Here is a 22227-nt window from a genome sequence, read left to right as displayed (position 1 = left end):
AGACGATGCCAAATTCCTGGCATGTTTCGTATTGTCTCACAACTTGCCACAGTTCGATTGCGGAGAGTTTCCACATCAGCTATCTGAGTTGAATACACCAATGACTTGAAATGGCCCACGAGAAGAAATCTAGTGAGTTTAAATCATTGAGCGTGGAGGTCAGGCAGTTGGTCCATCTCTACCTATCCATCCACCGACCAGGAAACTTTCGATTCAGGTAATTGCGGGCTAGGTGGCTGAAATGTGCGGGAGCGCCATCGTGCATGAAGTGTGCTTTTTGACGAATGATCAGTGGCGTGTCGTCCAAGAAATCAGGAATGTTGTTTTCCATGAAGTTTCTTTACGCCTGCCCTGTGAGTTTGTTTGGAAGTACATGGGGCCCAAATAACTTATCACCAAAAACACCAACCCAGATGTTGAGGCTGAACCGCTGTTGGTGATGTGATGGAAGAATTCCATGTGGGTTTTCTTCAGCCCATACATGCTGATTGTGAAAGTTTTGGATTCCGTCTGAACTGTGCTTGATCTGTGAATATCACTAAGGCAGGAAAGTGAGGAATTGTACCACACTGCTGCAAGAACCACTGGCAGAACATTATTCGCGCAGGGTAATCTGCTGGTGACAAGGCCTGTACCCGTTGCAGATGGTAAGGATACAGCTGGTGTTCTCGCAACACTCTCGAAATAGTCGAACGTTGAACAGCCAGTTGCATTGCTATTCTGCGTGTGCTGATTCCAGGAGTGGCATGCAGAACATCCAAAATGGCCTCCTCTACTTCAGGAGTCGTAGATCTTCGTCGTCCTCTGTCGGCAGCACGAGGTGTAGTGTAAAGTTCCCATGTCCACAAGGCGGCGATGGATACTTTCAAACGTTTTCCTGTCTGGACACCTTCGTTCTGGGAACCTTTCGTGGTACAAACGACGAGCCTCCAGAGCATTGCCGTCCCCTAAACCGTACATAAAGTGATATCCGCTTGCTCCTGATTTGAGTACATGGTCGGAATGGAAAACCACCAGATTCTGTCAGTACCTTGTGATGAAGGAAATCACCTGCGGGAAATAAGACATTCCGGTCAATAACTCGGGAACCAAGCATTTCTGGAACTATGTTGATATAAAATATTTTTATTGTCTACATATGAGGAACTCATTCCTGAAGTTATGCCGTGTATTTTTGAGACACCCTGTATACCAGTGGTTCTCAACCTTTTTAGGTTCTCGGCCCACTTCTTAGTTTCATTCACCTCTGTGCCCCCACCCCTCATATTGTTTATTTATAATAAATATGTACTTTATCAACTGCAGTTTTTATTTATAACATCTATTATTTGTTTATAATATAAGGAATATTAATAATAAAAACGGGTTTATTAATTGCAATCTTTATTTATAATAGAATTTTTAGTCATATAATAGTGTTTATTCACAATATACGATTATGCTCCTAAAAGAAAATATTACAATAGTATTATTTGCCCCTTAGTTTCGTGAGATCAGCAAGGTTCTCACTAATTTTTTTTTTTTTATATTAGTAATAATTTTAATTGAGAAGTGAACTTTTCGTGGCCCACTTAACAGTTTCCATGGCCCCCATTTTTACGAATTTTACCTGTGGCCCCTCAGAAACACGGCATGGTCCCCGTTGAGAACCGCTGATATATACGAGGTGATATGGTCTAAGTCACTCAGACGTCTACAACAACAGCTATGCGATATACATATGTACAAAAAATAGAAATAATTGCCGGAGTTCTACTGCTCCAATTTTAATTACATTTTTAATGGCTCTACAAATCTTTCCAAATATAAAATTTCATGAAAAATGTATTCCCTGGGAGTCGAGTTATTACATCGAACTGGCGGATATGTTGAGGGCAATATGCGTGTTTACTTCTAACATAGTCGAATGAAATTTTAATGGACCTATAATTAGTCATCTGGAAACTCAGATACATTCTACTATGCTGCTTTCTCATTACAAACGTAGTATGTATGTGGAAATGAGTTAAAATGAGTAGCTGGGTATTAAACTTGGAGTCAAAGAAAATTCCAGTAACAAAATCATTACTTTATCTAAAACATGGCGAAATCTAAATTGATTTTATAGAAGCCCACTCTAAAGTTTATCTTCTTTGAAGAAGGATTAGGCTATTAATTTCATACATATTAAAGTTAGTGTCTTCCATTTACTCTTCAACATGCTGGATTAATACGAAATGAATAATTTACATTACTTCTAGATTGTTTAAGTTAAAAAAAAATTGTCGTCATAATTTCAAGAGCAGAAAAATTCTACCTGATTTTTAAAATATTATTTATTAGAAATAAAGCATAACTTAAGTAGGACTAGTATGCTTAAAAACCAATCACAGTATTTACATAAGGTTTTCATAGCAAATTATACACTACGGTGAGAGAGAGAGAGACTTTTTATCAAATGGTGTTGTCTTACGCCAACGTAGGTTGGATGTAGGAGCTATGAAGATACTATGAAGCAGAGATTGGCCAAGAGCTGGAAGGATCGAACAACATTATTAACAATTTTAGATAGGAAATTAATACTGCGGTACACCTTACAGATCGATAAAGGCGTTAGATCAAAACATATCCGTATGATTATATCAACTTTAACCCGTCAAACCATCATGGTTATCTGTATTTCGATTAATGTTATTATTTATTTGCAAAAAGAAGAATTTAATGTGTTTCTTTTTTGTATCCTTTCAGGCCAAGAATTTACGTTTGCGTGACCAAATGATATCACAGTCCAGTACTGGTAGCATTTATATGCTTTTCAAACGTAACTTTTGATGTGTATAACAGCTTGAAAGCATGTAATGTTTTTAAGCATGCAAGTAAAAAAATGCAGAGAGATGCATGTCTCAGAAAGCGAATTTACCTGATAATTGGAGACACTTAGCAGATTGGTGCCGATTTTTTAGACTTCGGATAGAATTACTAGATTTACCCTTTGCAACATTGTCATTCCACTGTATCATGTCCCCTCATGAATGTCATCAAGGCTTTTTGAAAGTGAAGTCCATGACATTGTTTTTCACAGAAAATCCGCTGAGTTCTTTTTCAGTTAATTTTGAAAATGAGAGCTTCACATCAACAGATAAACAATCAAAGGAAGCCTGAACCATATTAAGTACAAATTAAACCCATCATCCAGTTATTAAATCATGCCGCCATTTTAGTTTCACCTTAGTGGAAATATTAATTTGAAGATATGATTTGCATGGTTAAAAAAAAAAAATTCGAAAAAATTAGCGTCCCTGTTTACATTTTTTTTTTTTTTTTTAAATCCTGCTTTAGGACAGTGTTATGGACAGACAGGTACCACTGGAGTGCTATTAATTAAAGTAAAAGAACTTAACACTTAGTAATCATAATTTCTGCGGAAATATTTCGATCGTGTATTCCTTCCCTCTGAAAATTGGTTATGATCGATCCATCGTGTAAGATCAGCTTATTTGTCTCCACACTACCACCTTTCCTTACGAAATGACAACCAGAGGTTTGTATCACAATCGAGTGTCCAAATGGCACTTTTGTCTTGGCGAAAACCAAATTACGAAGACCGGGATACATCGATAGTATCCCCATGGCAACAGCGATACACCCAGATTGTGTTATGTCATAATTCCGTGTCATTCTTTAAACAGTAACTTGCTTCTGTTTGGAGTAACGAGCGAACATTGGAGATGGTAAGGAAACCTGGTTATAACTGTCGAATGAAATACACGCTCTGGTTCACACATTTCTCTCTTTGCCTGTTCTTTTTACTGAAACTTCATATATTATTTATGAAAAGTTCCTAAACTGAAAACATGCCGACTAACTGTTTATCATTATAATTGTTTTAATACAAATAGGTTAAATTCTTTTCCTGAAGTACAAGGACGTAACTTTATAAATTAAGTTCATTAGTGGGGTCCTTTGTTTTTTTGTTTTTTTCGCACGCTTGTTAACGACATTCATTATTTGTTTTCTGCGCTAATGCTACGAAGCATCGGTGCATTGTGTCTGTAACTCGTGCATGTTCTAAAGCCAGATTGTCTATTTTTCTGGATGAAAATGGTATTTTGTTTGTCTATTTTTCTGGATGAATTAGAATTATTTTATAACCCCTAATGAGTTCCTTTATATGATTATAACTAATGATGACGAATAAATATTGTATTATACATTTGTCCTGGAGGAGGGCATATAAGTTAAATATTTCCTGGATGCATCTACTTACAATAAACAGATATTGCCTTGTGATTATTGTTAAGGAATTCTTTATTACATGTTTGCCAGATAGCAGGACCATGGCAGTTAAGAATGCTTTGATTATATGTATGATAGTTGTTTTCTGAGCAAGGTCAAATGATGAAACTCTACGAGGCAGGATGCAAATAACAGTGGAAAATTTTTGACTGCGGTGATTAAAACTACTATGCACCCGAGAGATAGTCCTGTAGAAAGAAACTGACTGACTTCAGTTTCGTGAGCTGCACTCTCAGTTTTTGACTGCGGTATTAATACATACATTTCACATGATATTCGAGGTGAGCGGACGCGCTTCGTCAGGGCTCCTTAGTTAAGTGAATTGGATTGCTGTTGATTATTGTTTTTAAATATTTGATTTATTTAGATATTGTTGGATTATTTTGTTATAGGTTTTCCAGTAACAGTTTGATATTTTTATAATATTATAGATATAATTTTTTAAAGTTAATTTTCATTGATATTTAGTTAATTTTATAATGGTAGTTAGTTACGAGATCTGCCTTAAACTATCGATATTAAAAAATATCGATGGGTCAACTTTTGATAATCCTGCTCAGGTAGCTAACAAACTAAATGGATATTTTGCATCGACATTCACACATGAGGAGTTATTCAGCGAGGGGAATGCCAGAGATGTATTCAACTCTGGCAGTAAGCTAGAGAATCTTGTAATAACTGAGAGTAAAGTGGAGGAGAAATTATTGAAGATAAATACAAGAAAGGCACCTGGGGTGGATGGGATCTATCCAGTTATATTAAAGGAGGCAGCAAAGGAAGTAAGCAAACCCTTAGCCATAATTATGAGAGTTTCCTTGGACTCAGGGGAAGTACCCATGGACTGGAGATGTGCAAATGTGACCCCAATTCACAAAGGAGGATCAAAGGGCGACACAAGTAATTATAGACCTGTTAGTTTAATTTCTGTTCCCGGAAAATTAATGGAGGCCCTGGTTAAAGAAGCACTGCAGGATCATCTAGACAAGACTTCAGTTATAGCTCAGACACAGCATGGTTTTGTTAAGGGGAAGTCTTGCCTGACCAATTTGATTGGATACTATGATGCAATACTATGATGTAATATCACAGAAGAACTGGATGCAAGGAATAACTTTGATATTATATACTTGGATCTTAGAAAGGCTTTTGATACTGTTGCACATGGAAGACTGCTGCACAAATTGGAGCAGTGTGGCATTGGAGGCAAATTGCTGCTATGGATAAAGGGGTGGTTGAGGGGGAGAAGACAGAGTGGTAATCAATGGACACTGCTCATCGTGGACTAATGTTATTAGTGGAATCCCTCGGTATTGGGTCCATTATTGTTTTCTGTATTTATAAATGATATTGATGGTAGTATATCAAGCTTTTAATGTCCAAGTTTGCAGACGATACGAAGGTTGGCAGGGTTGTCAAGGGCACTACTGACACTATGCTACTGCAACAGGATCTGGAAAGGTTGAGCAGATGGGCTGAGAGGTGGCAAATGAAGTTTTACATTGACAAATGTAAAGTACAGTACTACATATGGGAAACAGCAACCCCAGAGCAACGTATCAACTCTGTGGTACTGCAGTGGTAGAGAATGAAAGGGACCTGGGGGTGGTTGTGCAGGCAGATATGAAGTTTTCTGAGCAGTGCAGACGGGCTGCAAGAGTAGCTCATGGTGTATTGTCGATGATATATAGGAATTTTTCTAGCAGCGATAAGGAGGTGATTATTCCCTTGTATAAGGCAAAGGTCAGGCCACACCTAGAGTACTGTATACAGGTCTGGAGGCCTCATTTCAAGAAGGATGTAGAGATGCTGGAACGAGTACAGAGAAGGGTAACAAGATTAGTGAATGGAACAAAGGGGTGCTCTTACGAAGAAAGGCTTAAGTTTTGCAAATTAGTGTCTGGAGACTAGGCACCAGCGAGGTGATCTGATAGAGGTGTATAAAGCCTTGAATGGTTTGAACATGCTCAATGCTGGTGGGATTCTTCTTCTTGCTCAGAATAATCACCTGAGAGGGCATAAATTCAAATTGAGGAAAGACGGATGTAGGATAGACGTGAGGAAATTTGCCTTTAGCCAGCGTGTGGTTGGTTGGTTGGTGGAACAGACTTCCATCCCTTGTCGTGGAAGTTGATAGCCTAAATAAGTTTAAGGCTCAGCTGGACAGGTATTTCGAACGAACAGAGGGGTGAAGTGGAAGTGGTTATTTTTTATTTATTTATTTCTTTTTTTTTTGGCTGATGCTGCATAAGCTTGCTTTCTTGCATCAAATGTCTCTACTAATGCTAAAACACGTAACAGGGTATCGTGACTCACACGGAAATAGCCGATGGCGATTTACGGGTGAGTCATGATTTAATCCGTTGCGGAACCTGTGGAAAGTTTTTTTTTTTTTTTTTTTCCCAAGGTCGACCTGGTGACTAATCATACCTAACCTGGGGATTCTTTTCTTTGTGATCGATATAAGGAGTGCACCGATCTTAAATTACAATTTTGTGCCCTGATGGAACAATTTCAGTCACTGAAAAAACGGGTGCTTGCCCTCCAGAATAATGCATCTGGAAACTCGTCAGGGACTCAAGACTTCAGCAATCTATCAAGTGATGCACACCTTTTTCGGGCCTCAAAACAGAAAAACCAACTGCAAACTACTCTGGTTAAAAAGGACTTTGTTTTATTAGGAGACTGCATTGTCAGGGAAACATGAATATATTTTTTTAAATAAGGATAGGTAGAGTAGAACCAGGGTATGTGCCGGGAGCAACTATTAATGATGTCACCAACAGATTGTCAGATTTTAAGGAGGGCAAAGAGAATATTATTCATGTGGGGACTAATGACATTAAACGTACACGATCTGACGATTTATTGGAAAAATACAGGACATGCTGAGGAAATGCTGCGAACTAGGCCACAATGTCTGTGTCTGCAATTCTGCCCAAACACGATAGGAGGGATTATATGTTAAAAGCCTTGTGGATTAACTCAAGACTTGAAGGACTCTGCAAGGCTTTAGGGGGGAAATTTCTATCAGCATGGCCCATACTTGTAGTTAGAAGGAATTTGTTTTGTAGAGACGGGTTACACTTAAACAAAGGTGGTGCAAACGTTTTTGCCAGTATTATTGAGGATACCTTAAAGGTTCAGGGAAACTGCTAGTTAGGGGGTATGTGGGTAATACTGGCACGCGTTTATCTGATAATATTGGTCAAAGTAACTCTTGCACATACCTCAAGAGTTATCTGTTACCCCAACTGGACATATTAGCTGGATGTTCTGGGGGCAGAAACGTTTCAAGTGAGCGGGTAGCTAATGCCAGGGAAGCGAGCCTAAAAAACTTCAAGGGTTAGGGTTGTTAAATATACAAGAACAGTGTCTTAATTGTTTATATAGTAACGTTAGAAGTATCGTCAATAAAATGAGCGAATTCGAACTGATGGTTAAAACAAGTAACGCGGACATAATAGGGCTTACGGAGACGTGGTGCCACCCGGTAATTGGGGATGGTGAGTTTCAGTACGGCTTGTATAATGTATTTAGGAAGGATAGGGTAGATAGAAGGGGTGGTGGGGTGATGCTTCTTATCAAAAGCAGCCTGAGTGCGACGATAGCTTACCCGGATTCAAATGTTTCACATGCTAGTATAGAATCTATATGGTGTGAGATACTTGGAAACAAAGGTATAATGCGAGTAGGAGTAATCTACAGACCAGGTGATTGTGAAGATTATGACGAAAGCCTCTACATGCAAATAGAATGGGCAAGTAAGTGTCAATGTCTTATTATGAGTGATTTCAATTTGCTTGCTTCTAATTGATTGGAGTAAATGGGAAGGAAACTCGACATGGGGAACAAAATTTTTAAATCAACGAGACGACTGTTATTTGTATCAACATGTTATAATCTTAAGGGAGGCGGAAAGTGAGACTAATTATGCGAGCATCACTAGACTCTGGGGAGATTCCGTTGCTACCTACTACTGCTACCTCTTTCATCATCATCAACCGTAGAACTCCGTGATCACTTCCTGCTAGTGGTTCCTCTACTGTTAGCCCTGTTAAAGGCAAAGGAATGGGTTTTAATTTCAGAAAAGGAAATTATGATGCCTTAAGGTACTACATGGCCTCTCTTAACTGGGCAGATATCGCGCAGAGAATGAATACAATTGAACTGTGGTATGCTTTTTAAACATTAAACACAGATGCCTTGAATGCGTATTTACCATTAAAAAATACTCCACGAGGAGAGTTCTAAGTTGGATGAATAGTGAAGTTGCCACATTACTTGAGCAAAAAAAGGTGGTATGGAAAGGTTACAGAGCAATAAAAAGTACCGAAGCCTATAACAGCTACAGGATTATCTGCAATAGAGCCACAGAAAAGCTTCTACAGGCAAATGCAGTTTATGAGAAATCACTAGCAAAGAGGGGGGAGGGGGGGATAAGGAATTCTTCACATATATAAATGCCAAGAAGAGCAGGACAAACCAGATCGGACCTTTACGTAAGGGAAAAGGGGATAGTATTAAATACACCAGCTGCTGTTGCAGATGAACTCAACAATTATTTTGCATCGATATTTACAAATGAAAAACCTTTTGTGGCAGTGGGAAATTGTGGGAGCGAAGTTGAAAAATATGTAATTAATGATATTGAAATCTCGCAAGATTATGTATGAAAAAAAACTTTCGAGCCTCCAGGCAAGTAAGGCTCCTGGAGTTGACGGAATATATCCTATAATCTTAAGGGAGGCGGAAAGTGAGTCTAATTATGCGAGCATCACTAGACTCTGGGGAGATTCCATTGGATTGGAAAAGTGCCAGTGTATCTCCTATATATAAGGGTGGCTCTAAGACTGAAGTGGGAAATTATTGACCTGTCAGTCTGACTTCAGTGGTAGGGAAAACCATGGAGGCAGTGATCAAGGGTGGAATTCAGGATCATATAGATAGAACTGAAATTCTCAAGGATACTCAGCATGGTTTTCTAAAGGGAAAATCATGTATAACAAATCTGGTTCACTATTTTGAAAGGGTCACTCACGAGCTGGATTTAGGGAATAATTTTGACATTGTTTATTTATATTTCAGCAAAGCTTTTGACTCAGTCCAACATGAGCGGTTTCTTTATAAGCTGGAACAGGTTGGAATCACTGGGAAAATCCCTAGATGTATAGCAGGATGGATTCAGAGCAGGAAGCAGAGGGTTGTGATAAATGGCTATTCCTCAGATTGGGTTGATATCAGAAGTGGGTTCCCCAAGGATCAGTATTAGAACCACTGTTGTTTTTAATTTTTATGAACAACATCGTTGAAGGGATAGAGGGCGTGATGTCTAAATTTGCAGATGTTAAAATTGGTAGAGTAGTTAATGATCACTGTCAAGCCAAGTTTCTTCAGAGAGACCTAGATAGACTTCAGGAATGGTCAGAAAAATGGCAGCTATGCTTTAATCCAACAAAATGTAAGGTATTACACCTGGGAAACAGTAATTCCAAAATAACTTATTCACTTGGTGGAGTTCAACTAAACCCAGTACTGGAGCAAAGGGTGTTACGATACGGTCAGACATGAAATTTTCTGAACATTGTAAACAGGTTGCAAGGAAGGCCCATGGTGTTCGATCGAAATTTTACAAGTAGAGATAGGGATGTGATAATCCCATTATATAAGGCTTATGCTAGACCACACTTGGAATACTGTGTTCAAGTATGGAGACCGCACCTAAAGAAAGACATCGAGCTTTTGAAAGGGTGCAAAGACTGGTAACCCGCCTGGTGAGATCGGCAGAAAGGCGTCCTTATGAAGAAAGACTTCGAATATGTGGGTTGCAGAGTTTGGAAACTAGACACCTTAGAGGAGATTTGATTGAGGTGCTTAAGACTCTGAGAGCCATCAATAAAATGAATGAGGACGAAATTTTCAAGATTATAAATGATGCTGGGACATAAATTCAAGTTACGGGGGGAAATGTTTAGATTGGACTGCAGGAAGTTTTATTTTAGCCAGCGAGTTATAAATTACTGGAATAAGTTGCCTACATGGGTGGTAGAAGCTGACAGTTTGGGGAAATTCAAAGCTCATCTGGATAGTACCTTCGGGTCAGGGAAGCGCATAGGATAATAGGTTTAATTTCATTTTCTTTTATTAATTATTATTATTTTTTTTTATCATTGTTTTATTCGGTTTTTTGTTTTTTTTTTTTGGCTGATGCAGCATAAGCCATAGGCTTTCTTGCACCATGCGGCCATTACTGATATCATTGCGACTGGTTGGCATTTTAATGTTTTATAGACTGTCGGCATTTTAACTTTGTTGTTCTGGCCAGTTGGTGTTTCCATAAGTTTTTTGATCATATCTGCATTTTCAATTTTCGGAATTTCGAACCATTCGGCGTTTTGACTGTGGTGTTTTGGTTTTCCGCTTTATGACATTTGGTTTAATGATTTGGCAATTTAATTGCATCCTTTCATTTTGGGAGCAATAATAAGGCAGTAGTTAACGACAACGACTGATGAATAATTATACAGTTGTACATAAAATTCTCTCAGCGTTAGAGACATCTGTGTGATTTCTCAATAATGTACAAGTTTTGCTTGTAAAGAAAGAGACGTAATTATTCCGTTATATAAAACCTTCGTTAGTGCACACGAGGATTGTATAACCGGCTTGGAGACCTATTTTCGGAAGGACCTAGATCTTCTAGGGAAAAAAGGCAGCTAATAGTAACCAGGGTTGCTTATTGACACACACACAGAGAGAGAGAGAGAGAGAGAGAGAGAGAGAGAGAGAGAGAGAGAGAGAGCACCCAGTGTAATATGTCCAGAAATTGCTTGTATTCTTCAGTCGAATTGCCTGTTTTGCTGGATGAACAATCCGTGTTTCCGTGGGGGGAACCTTGATTGCCACGAGACTGACTAACTCAGCTACGGAGAGAAAAAAAGCCCATAAAAGTTCTTCGCATCATTGATTCGAAACCGGGCCTTTTCTGCCCGGTATGGGGCGGATGGTGATTAAAACTACTATGCTACCCGAGCAGATAGTCCTGTGGAAAGAAACAACTGACTTCCGTTTCGTGAGCTGCAGTCTCGAAAACCTGACGTAAGTTTGGGGATTAGATCAAGGTATTTAAGATTTTAAATGGCTAGAGTAAATTAAAAAATGAAAATATCTGTTCTTCCACAGATAAATAATAATACAGGTAACCCTCATAACACGATAGTTGGGTTCCTATGAATCTCGTGTAGTGCGAAACCATGTTATGCGGGACTAAGAACCAGTACAAAAAGGGAGGTTACGTTCCAAGAGCTAAGAAAAATACACCATTTCGTTAACGAAATTGACAAAAATACACCATTCTATATTTTGTGTATCTTCTGCTCTCTTTAAAAAAATCATTAATTTGGGTTTGTTTGCTTTTGCTTGATAGATCTTTGTAATTTCATCGTATGGAACTAAGCATTTTTGAAGCTCCCTTTTGAACTTTGGACTCCTTTCAGTCGAAGTATCTGAATTCAAAAAAATAAGATTCTGATTGCTCCGCTAACTTTGCCTTTCTGTATAGTTTTTAAGTTTTTAGTTTAAAATTTGGTGCGCTATCATCCTCTGAATTGATTTGATTTGTCCCTGATGCCATTTCCACCAAATCCGCTTCGCCAGCCTCTTTTTCTACCAGTAATTCTTGAACGTCTTCAGTAATCATTTTTTTTATTTATTTTTTTTAAGGAGCATCGGCGACTAAGGCTGTTGCCCTGTGTTTTCTGAGGTCGATTTTATATTTTTCTGGACGAAAAACCCTAGTTTCCTGGAGAGAAAAAAAAAAACGATGCTACCCCCGCCTGAGACCGACTAACTCAGCCACGTTGTAAAAAATACCCATAAAAATTCCTCCCGTAATCGACGGGATTCGAGCTTTGGTGTTTTCCACCTGGGTGGGGTGACGGCGATTCTACCAACTGTGCTACCCACGAGGGCTTCAGTAGTCATATCATCAAAACCTTCCCCTCCTACCGACTTAGCAAATTCTATTACCACATAGATTCCGTTTTCTGTCTGTTCGACCATATTAACTGACTCTGGCCATACATTTTTCCAACACGCATTTAATGTTAATAGTTTTACTTCTTTGAGCGATAAAGTATGATTCCGATACAGTCCACAAATGAAAATGTTTACATGCCTCCATCACTTCAGTTTTCCATCAATTCAATTCGGAATTAATTTTTTTCCAAAATCCATTGTAACGATTTTCTGATGTAATGAGTTCCAAAGGTAAATATAATGCTTGATCTGATTAAAGATGTTGTAAGGTAGTAGGAACATTATTTCAACGTTTAGATAACTTAAATCTTTTGGTTGGCCTGGCACGTTATCGAATAATAACAATACTTTGAAATCCAGATTTTTCCACAAGTTCAATAGCACAGAACCTAACACGGCGATTTCCCAGTTTTTTTTTTTTTTTTTTGCATAACGATTAGCTAGCCAAAAGCTGGGATTCATAAAAAAGAATGGAAATGTTGAAAAATTACGTCCAACGTAATAGCAGAGTTTTTCCCTGCACAAAGCTCAAAAATACCGTGTTATGCGAGGTTGCTAAAATTCTCTAACCGTGTTGTGTGAGGATTTCCGCACTTTATCAATCGTGTTAGAGCGAAACCGTGTTGTAGAAGTACCGTGTTATAAGGGGATTGCCTGTGATAGTATTCGCCATATAGTGCAAGGAAGCCACAGGCTTTTGCTACACTGCCAAAAAAAAACCCACCAAGAAGATAATAAAAATACAGATCATATGCTTTCTTCCTCACATAGCTAATTATACAGTTAACCTTTGAATCTATTCAAACTGTCAGCTTCAACAGCCTGTGAGGGCAACTTGTTCCAGCGATCAACGTCTCGCTGACTAAAAGAAAACTTCCTTCCTATAATCTAATCTATACCTCAATCCCTGTAATCTGAATGTATGCCCCCTAGTTCTGGAATTCTTTATAACAGTGAATTGTTGTTAGATTTGTTGGTGCATCAGCAACTTAGGCTATAATGCACATGACAGTAACAATTCTACCTTCATTCATTTTACTAATCCCTGTACCGCCTCCGTAGCCAGGTGGACAGGAGCAGCAGTGCGTAGCACACGCTTCTTGATTAAACCGGGGTTCAAGCCCGTGACTACCAAATACGGAGGATGCGGAAAGGTCAGGGAATGACCACCGCATAGCCCCGGAGCAATATGGCCTTAGTTGCTGATGCTCCTAAAAACCAAAAACAACAACTAATCCCTGTCAGAGCATTATGAACCTGTTTGGTCACCTCTCAGGTGCCTGGTTGCCGAGCTCTGTATCCCACAAACTCGGAGTCTTTCTTTGTACATTCATCCTTTTGCCGATCTCACCATTCGAGTTGCTTGTCTTTGAACTCTTTCAAGGAGCTCAGTATCTTTTTTTAGATGAAGTCTCCATACTTGAACACAATATTCCAAATGTGGTCTTACAAATGCATTATACAGTGGGATTATGACCTCCCTACCTCTACAGGATAAGTTCGATAAATAATCGATAGGACACCATTTGCTTTCCTGGCTGCCTGTTTACACTGTTCAGAAAACTTCATATCTGCTCGTATCGTAATTCCCAGATCCTTTTCCTCCATTATTTTTAATTAAACCCCACAAAGTGTATAATTTATTTGGGGGCTTGCTATTCCACAAGTGTAAGACATTTAGGAGCATTAAAACATAGTTGCCACCTCTCTGATCTTCTCTTAAGTCACTTCAAGAAGGAGTGCTTCCGGGCACTGAACCATTAAGCACCCTACCAAGCTTTACTTCGTCTGAAATTTTTCACATCACGCCTTCTATCCCTGCGTCGATCTCACTTATGAAAATGAGAAACAACAGTGGTCCAAGAAACAATCCTTGAGGGAACCCACATCCCTCACGACATCACTAATTTCATATGGCTCAGCCTCAATCGTACAGCCTCTTCTCAGCATGAAGGGCCTTTCTTCAGTAAAGACCGATGCAAAGTAGCTATTCAATTCATCCGCAACATCAGCTAGGTTATCTAAGACTTTCCCACACCCAGTGCACAAGGTCCGATCTGATTAGCTGTCTTCTTTGTTGTATTCACGTATATGAAAAATTACTGTTCCCATTCTTTGCCCTCTTAGACAAAACTTTCTCATACGCAGCTGTGGCCTCCGTAACCTTATTTCTGGTACTTATTACATATATTAACAGCTTCATCCTGTGTGTGCCTCCAGGCCCGAGGCCCATATGCAGTGATACTGTTACAGATCAACTTCTATCTACTGTAGACTTCTGTACTTTTCATCGCTCTGTAACTGTCCCATGCTATCTCTTTTTTTTTTTTTTTTTTTTTGCTCTATTTGACCGGCCAGCTCCGCAGTCATCCATTCTCCTTCATTATTTTCTTAAAGGTATATATGCGTTCTTGGCTTCTGTGATTTTTTTTCTTTAAAAGTAGTCTATAATTTAAATGTATTTGCAATCTGCCTGCCCAATTCATGGATGCTATATAGTGCCTTAAATTGTCAAAGCCCCCTCTTCTGCAGTTAAAACTTCTTCCTTTACCTTTTAGCTACTGCAACATATTTCTTCCAACATGGTCACTTCCTGACAATGGTTCCTCTACCTTAAGCCCCGTGATGTCATCTGAATCGTTAGTAATGATGAGGTCAAGAATATTTTCACCCCTTTCTCTAACATGCTGGTACACATTATAATCATCTAAGTTTTTTTTTTTTTTTTAAATTCCCCATCGTGAGTTTCCCTTCCACTTATTCCAGTCAATCTGGGTCAGGTTAAAGTCACCCATAATAAGTCACTCACGCTTGTTTGACCATTCCATCTATATGTAGGGACTCTCGCCATATTCTTCACAATCTTCTGCTCTGTAGATTACTCCCACTCTCATTATTCCTTTACCTCCATCTCACTCACACCACACAGATTCTATGCTGGCAGACGTAACTTCAGACTCAGCAAAAGCTCTTTTCGCGAAAGAAAAGAAGCAAAAGCTTCTTTGCTTTTGATAAGAAGCATGATCCCTCCACCCCTTCTATTGTCCCTATCTTTCCTAAATATATTATGCATACATACTGTGGAACTCGTCATTCCCAATTTTCGGTGGCCTTAGAATATAAGTCACAGGCTATACAAACGACGAAGTCATGACTCACACCGGAAATGCCGCAGGCATATCAGTTTGAGTACCGATATCCCTGGTATTTGTATTGTGAATGGATCTTGCAGCAACCATTATTTAAGTAAAATGTTAAACTTCAGAAAGATTACGAAATTGAAATTTACAATATATTACAAAATTTATGTTAACAAAATATTGCAGAAATTAAGCTGTTGACAAAACTTTAACCACTAAAGAAGTTAAATTTTAAGATTGCAGAGAACAGACATCAGGTATTTATATTGAGGACAGATGGTATAGACGGAATCTAAGAACATTTATTTAAGCCAGAGGGTCATTAACAGTAGAAACAACTTACCCTGTAATCTTGTAGAACTGGTGCAGATGTTTGTACCATTAGTATTTCCAATTCAATTCTCTTATTCAATTTGTAATACTAGTTTGTTTTTCAGGGCTTAATGAAATGTAAGGTTCTTAATTTTAATAGTTGTTTTAAACGCATATTTATTCAGGGATAACTTTTTTATATAAGATAGTTTTATCTGACTGAATAATATCATTGATTTGGAAATGGCTATATTTTTATACTTGTGGTATTAAATGTTGTATGATAATAAAGCTATGAATCTGTCTTTGGCTTTAAAAGTCAATCAGGTGATAGAGTAATATTAAATAAGGACCTGAACTCACTCCTTCGCTCCACTAAACCTTGTATTAAGCATTAGAGCATTTAAATTTCTTTAATACAAAATATTTTTTCTTCTAAAAATGAGTGAAATTTCTTTCATTTGTTCTGATAGAAATACTTTTGGTTGCATTGAAAAAAAAATTAAAAATCCGTTCTGTAATTGTTTCCTTATGTAACGTATCCTAGCTTTTTCCAGTACAGATCATATTCGAGATGCTACGGAGATTAACACATTAATTGGAAATCAAAAATTATACTCGATATTCATATTCCATTTCTTTCTTCCTTTTTTATGCTCCGACCTTTACAAAATTAATTAAAGTTTGGAGTGGAATATGCAAAAAGAGATATGGAAAGTACGCCAATAAAAATTTTACCTTCTTGAAGCTTTCATATATCATAATATTTTCCTATTGTTAGAAGAAATTTGAAAAATTACATGAGAAAAGGAGGTTTTTGTAGCTACTCTTAAGAGTCAGTAAGTACAATCTTGTATTGTTCAATTTTGTATATAAGTGAAGTAGGTCTAAGATAGGAAATTTTAGGCACATGTGAAACCAATGCATCTAATCATAAAATCGAATTTATTTTTTGTTCAGCTGAACTTTAGTCTAATGAAATTTACTTAAAGATGCATCTTTCCCATTCTGTCCTATGCTTCCGAAATCTGGTCTGGTGCTCCTCAAGTAACCGTCAAGAAATTCCTTGCCCTAGAATATTGGGTTCTTAGATGGCTCAATAGTAAGCTTCGTTTTCCCCATACAATATCCAGGCAACAGTTTTATAAAAAACCTAAAAACAAAGCCTCTGCAACAGATGATCAACGAGTCTGGAGTCATGCTTCTTGCAAAATCACCTCTGAATGCGATTCACCAAACTTAGCCAATATAATAGCTATCCCCAACAGGGAAAATTCAAGAAACCAGCAATTCAAATCCAACCTCTCCAGGCTCAAACAAATGGACAGAATGTTCCCCAATGCATCTCTTCACCTCTTAAATCATCACAACATTGATTGCAACAGGTTAATCAACAGGAGTCAGATCTCCGATAAAATGAAGAAAAATAATCCAACCCAGTAATTGCAACTGAAAGCCAAAATGTCCTGTCCTGTTCTGCAATTTTTTTTTAAATTCATAACTAAAATTCCTAGGCATTGTTAATATCTATATAAAATGCTATGTACATATACTCGATTATTTTATTCATTCCCGTTGTATTTTACCTGCCCCTAGCCATGTGCTGTGATGGGCGTGGCTTGCTGTATTTGCAATAAATGAATATTTATTTATTTATTATTTTATTAAAAGAATTTGTCAGAAAAACAGAGGGGAATTTGTATGCTATAACAACAAGTATTCCTGTGAGAGAAAATTATTCGATATATTAGATTTCCAGTAAATCGTTCGGCGTATTACCTGAAATGACGTAACACCCTTAAGTACGGGTATTATTTCCAGTCAGTTCAGTCATGCTCAGAATAAATTTTAAATACGATCTGTATCAGCTTTATCAAATAAAGTTTGTAACTTATTTGCTTCTGATTTTAACTATGGAAAATATCCGTAGTGTTAGTGTTTTGAAAATGAATGTCACCCCACTGCTACAAATGTGGACCTGTTCCTCCCCAGTTGCGAACCATTTTCTGTGATGTATCTCCTACTTGGAATGAATAGTAAATAATTTCATACATATTGTACCTAATAGAATTATTATTTATAACCATTTGTTGTTCCGAACATAATTTACTAAACACCTCTGACTAGTTTGGCCCACGACTACTTCATGTAAACTGTTTCTTACAAAAAAAAGCTTTAAAATTACATATGCTAACATGACTAGTCCTAAGGTATTATATAAATCTCTTATTTCAGTAAATACAGGAAAAGTATTCAAATCCCCATTTCACTTGTAAAATTGCTTGCAACTACACTAAACTTAGATTAAATGCCAGTAAAAAATTACGGGGTTTTCATTATTATATTTAAATACTAAATGCACACTTAATCATACCGAAAGGCACTCTACTGCACTGGTATGGTTTGAAACCAGTTTTATTCACCGGGAATAGCAGAAGTCATCTTCAGAAATAAAAATAACATTTTAAAATATTTTTAAAGCTGTACGCCGATAGTATTTTAGCGGAGTAATGGTTCATGACAGAAATACTTGATTTTTTGTAAATCACCGTCGTCCTTATTGGATGAAATGCTACAAATTTTTTAATTTGAAGCATTTCATCTACACTACAAATTTTAGTGGTAACAAGAAAGGTGGGCCACTCACCTAGTTTCAAACTGTTTTGCTTGTAGAGGAAAGATCAAAATTCCTTATACGTATACTGAACATCAAAACAAACACGAAGAAATTTTAAAAAATTTGAATTCCAGTTTTATTATTTTAAACTTAAAATGTGTTTCCCTCTCAGTCAATTTAAAAAAAAAATTGGGAAAAGTGTTTCTCTTCCCATTTCTCTTTGTACATGCCACTCAAATCCACTAGAGTAAGGAGAGTCTGTTGAAAAGCCCTATTCACATAAATATGTCCTTTTTCTCCTTCATCGCTGATTAGCGTTATTACACAGTTTATGTTAAAATTTTTGAATTTAGAAGTTTTCTGTTATCCAGAAGTGTGTAAGAAAATATTTAACTTTAATAATAATTTCAATATTTTTGGCGAAAATAATTGGAAGAGAGAAAGAAATTCGCTTAATAGTGTACAGTTATATTTCAACTCTATCCAAAAGCAAGCGTACACAGACTATACCGAAATCGTGACAACCTGGTATTACACATTGTTCATATGTATAGGAGTGCTTTCATCTTATTCAGCATATATTAAACGTTATGATTTCGGGAGTTTGCCATTTATTTCAGAGTTCCATATTATTAATGCTTTATTGAAGACCTTCTGCAACAATTCTATTTACAGAATTACTATTTAGAAATATATCGGTAAAACGCATATTTACACACACACACATAAAGTTTAAAATTGGGCGGTCGGAATTAAAAAGAAGAACCGGAGGTACCGGATATTTGCATTACGTTCCATTAATAAATTCCAAACACAGATTTCTTTCTGTTTTTCATATTTCCTAGACTGTATGTTATTATTATGTATTTGCGACGCATAAAATCATTCATTTTACGAGATATTCAGTACTAGTTCACACTATAGTACGTAATAGTACAGTTGTCTGTATTTAGCTTTTAAGGCGATTCGATTGCTGAAATCATATCGCATTATAATTAAAAATACTGAACAATCGGAACACCCATATCCCCGCGACTTCTTAGGCAAGTAAGTTTCCCACTGGGCCAATACCAATCCGGTAACACGGGTTAACATTTTGTCTTAATGAATATATATACCTAACCTTAAAAAAAAAAAAAAAAAAAAACCGAATTTTTAAAAATTCGGCATTTTTTCGGTCTAGAGCTTTCCGGATTTAGGAGGCCATACTGTATTATCAGTTCATTACTTCTGTTATTGTTAATTTTATTTTAAATCTGTTTTTAATTTTATAGTTGAATATAATCGAAAACAACGTATTAATTCTAATCTATTATTTTCGATTGTATGTAAAGTAAGTCCCATGATTAACCTCTAACCCATTCAACTAAATTTAGATTTTTTTTTTTTTTTTTTTTCCAGAAGAAACAGAAGCTGTATAGAAGCGTTCATAGAAGCTGTATATGCAGTAGTTAGATATTCTGTAGTTTAGCTGCAAAGCCTTTCTGCTGTTATGGGAAGCGACATTCAAAGGATATATGAATAAATATGGCAAGAAGTAATTTTCTCTTTAGTAGGTGAGTTAATTGCATATTTATCCCTGATTACTGCATTTAATATAATTGTACTTGTATTATAACCACTAACGTCTGAAAAAAGATTATTTAGAAATCTATTTGCAAAAGGTCCATATTCTAATTGAAAATATGGAATCATACAAAGAAAATATTGCAAGCATAAATTAACATCAACACTATTCATAGTAATCGTTTCACAACGTATACAACTACAATGGCCGTAGTAAATCAGTTTTTGCATAGACTAATTATTTAACAACTTTTAATCTTAGTGAATACGATTTTGTATTTATGTATATTTGAATAAAATCTTTACAATCTTTAAGTTTCTCTTTAGCTTGTAAAAAATTTTGAGCTTTTAAGAAATAACGGACGTAATAATAATACAGTAGTCTGTTTGATAAAATTTTGAAGTGCACCTAATTTCTTTATATAAGTGTAGTTAGATAGTTTGTGTGTAATATAAGGGTAGTCAAATAGCTATAACAGTTCATAGACTGCAGCAGCTTTGAGGTGCTAGAGGGAGTAAACATAGATATTAATAGCAATTATTCAATTTTCAAGTTGTCTCTCATTAGCGTAAACGCACAGAAAACATAACTGAAGGAGTTTTACATATCATAAAAACAGTTACCAAAATTTAAAACATCAATTGGATATATTCTAGTAATAAGTGTTGCAAGCAAATATTTTTTATAACCAGTAATTAGCGTACATATTGGTACACTGCAGTATTTTGTCCTAGACTATGTCATTAAACAACAATTGACTTTTTTATAGTAGAAAATAAACTTATTCATCTTTTATTCTTAATGGTTACTTAACTGCGGATTATAGAATTCTAATAAGATATATCTCAGTCGTTAATTGCACACGGTGCACATACACAGAAAATATGACGTTATGTTCCCATCAACCCTAGGCCGAAGGTAGTGCATTCAAGCGCGCGCCGCACTTGACGACCAACGGAAGTTAGGCCTACCTGTCTGTCCCTTTCCCAGGGTCTTCTCCAGCCTGTATGGCCCCACGTACTGGTAGTGGTGGATGTCCGGGGGCGTGGAGCGATGAGATGACATCGTAGCCCACTAAGATATCCTAAGAACACACTATACAGGAAACACTAACGTTACTTCAGCGTCCGTGTACATTCCGGCAACCGTAATATCCTTCTTGGGTTCGCCATGTTAGACCAGAGGCAGACGGTCGAGCTGCTAACAAATCCGGGTACTTTCTGACAAGGGTTCGCGAGCTTTGCTGCTGCTGATGATGATGGCGTTCGTGTTCGGCTGTGAACCCAGAGCCTAGGATAGATGTAGTGGTATTGATCGATTAACAGGCGCATGCTCAGTCCGAACACCTATCTAATCGTAGTAGGCCATAGCTAAAATCAGGTGAGCTTGTGAAGATAGCTAGAAAACTGGATGACGTAGTTAGATGTTTATTTGCAGGCCACCAGGTGTCGATATTTTTGAAGTTAAATATAAGCAATAGTATAAAATTAAATGGGCGCTATTTAGGACTCATAAAAGACGTGAACTTAGTAGACTTAAAGTTATCCTATGTTGCACGAAATATAGAGACATAAGAATAAAAAAAATCAAATTCATGGAATGACTGTGAGACATATTAGTGCTAGTAGTAGCAAGTGATACAAGAAAGCAAACTTATGAAGCATCAGCCAAAAGACAAAAAAGTACTTGCCTCAACTGTATACTCTCTCTAACTATAACTCTAATCATTCCTTAAATTTATTCAAACTATACCCACTTCCACAATACCAGATCGAAGTTTGTTCCAAATCGATTCTCTCTATATTTAGTCAGGTCTACTCGCAAGTAGTTGTAATATTGTAACCTTTGAGTGGAAACAAAGTTCCGTTATACATTCCATGTTAAAGCAGTTTTTGAAGGTTACAACTAATGGTAACCTCTCTGTGAAATGATTTTCCAAGTTTAACTTCTACATTTATTGTAATGTTAGTGGACTGGAATATCACCGAGCAAATTGCAGGTGGTTAATGAGTGGTCTAACTACCACCGACTTAACAGATTCCATCTTCTTATAGGATAGATCTGCTTTTTATTGTTTATATTAACGATCTATCTACTGTTTATACTAATGATCTAGCCACTGTCTATCTTCTAATTTTCTTTGGCAATTTTATTCAGATAATCTTAAACCTTACAAAGTTTTCTGATCTTCATCTTATGCTAATGAACTCATGTCCTGTTTTTGATTCCTTCTAACTCAAGCTCAGAAAAAATAACTTGTTTCTTAACCTGTTCCGCTGGAA

General features: G+C 37.0%; 1 protein-coding gene across 1 annotated transcript in view; it reads right to left on the bottom strand.

Annotated features, from left to right (window-relative positions):
• The window catches only part of LOC150077446 (serine/threonine-protein kinase BRSK2-like), a 614186-nt gene extending 593004 nt beyond the window's left edge, over positions 1 to 21182 (bottom strand). Inside the window, exon 1 of the mRNA XM_090386750.1 lies at positions 20917 to 21182. Coding sequence (XP_090242876.1) covers positions 20917 to 21010 — 94 coding nt within the window. The 5' untranslated portion in view covers positions 21011 to 21182. The remainder of the gene's footprint in view (positions 1 to 20916) is intronic.
• Between the last annotated feature and the right edge of the window lie 1045 nt (positions 21183 to 22227).

This window comes from Mastigoproctus giganteus, chromosome 12, assembly GCF_048544385.1.
Source record: "Mastigoproctus giganteus isolate SK-2022 chromosome 12, ASM4854438v1, whole genome shotgun sequence".
Taxonomy (NCBI): domain Eukaryota; kingdom Metazoa; phylum Arthropoda; class Arachnida; order Uropygi; family Thelyphonidae; genus Mastigoproctus; species Mastigoproctus giganteus.
The sequence above is the reverse complement of the archived record's forward strand: the minus strand, read 5'-3'. Positions and strand labels throughout refer to the sequence as shown.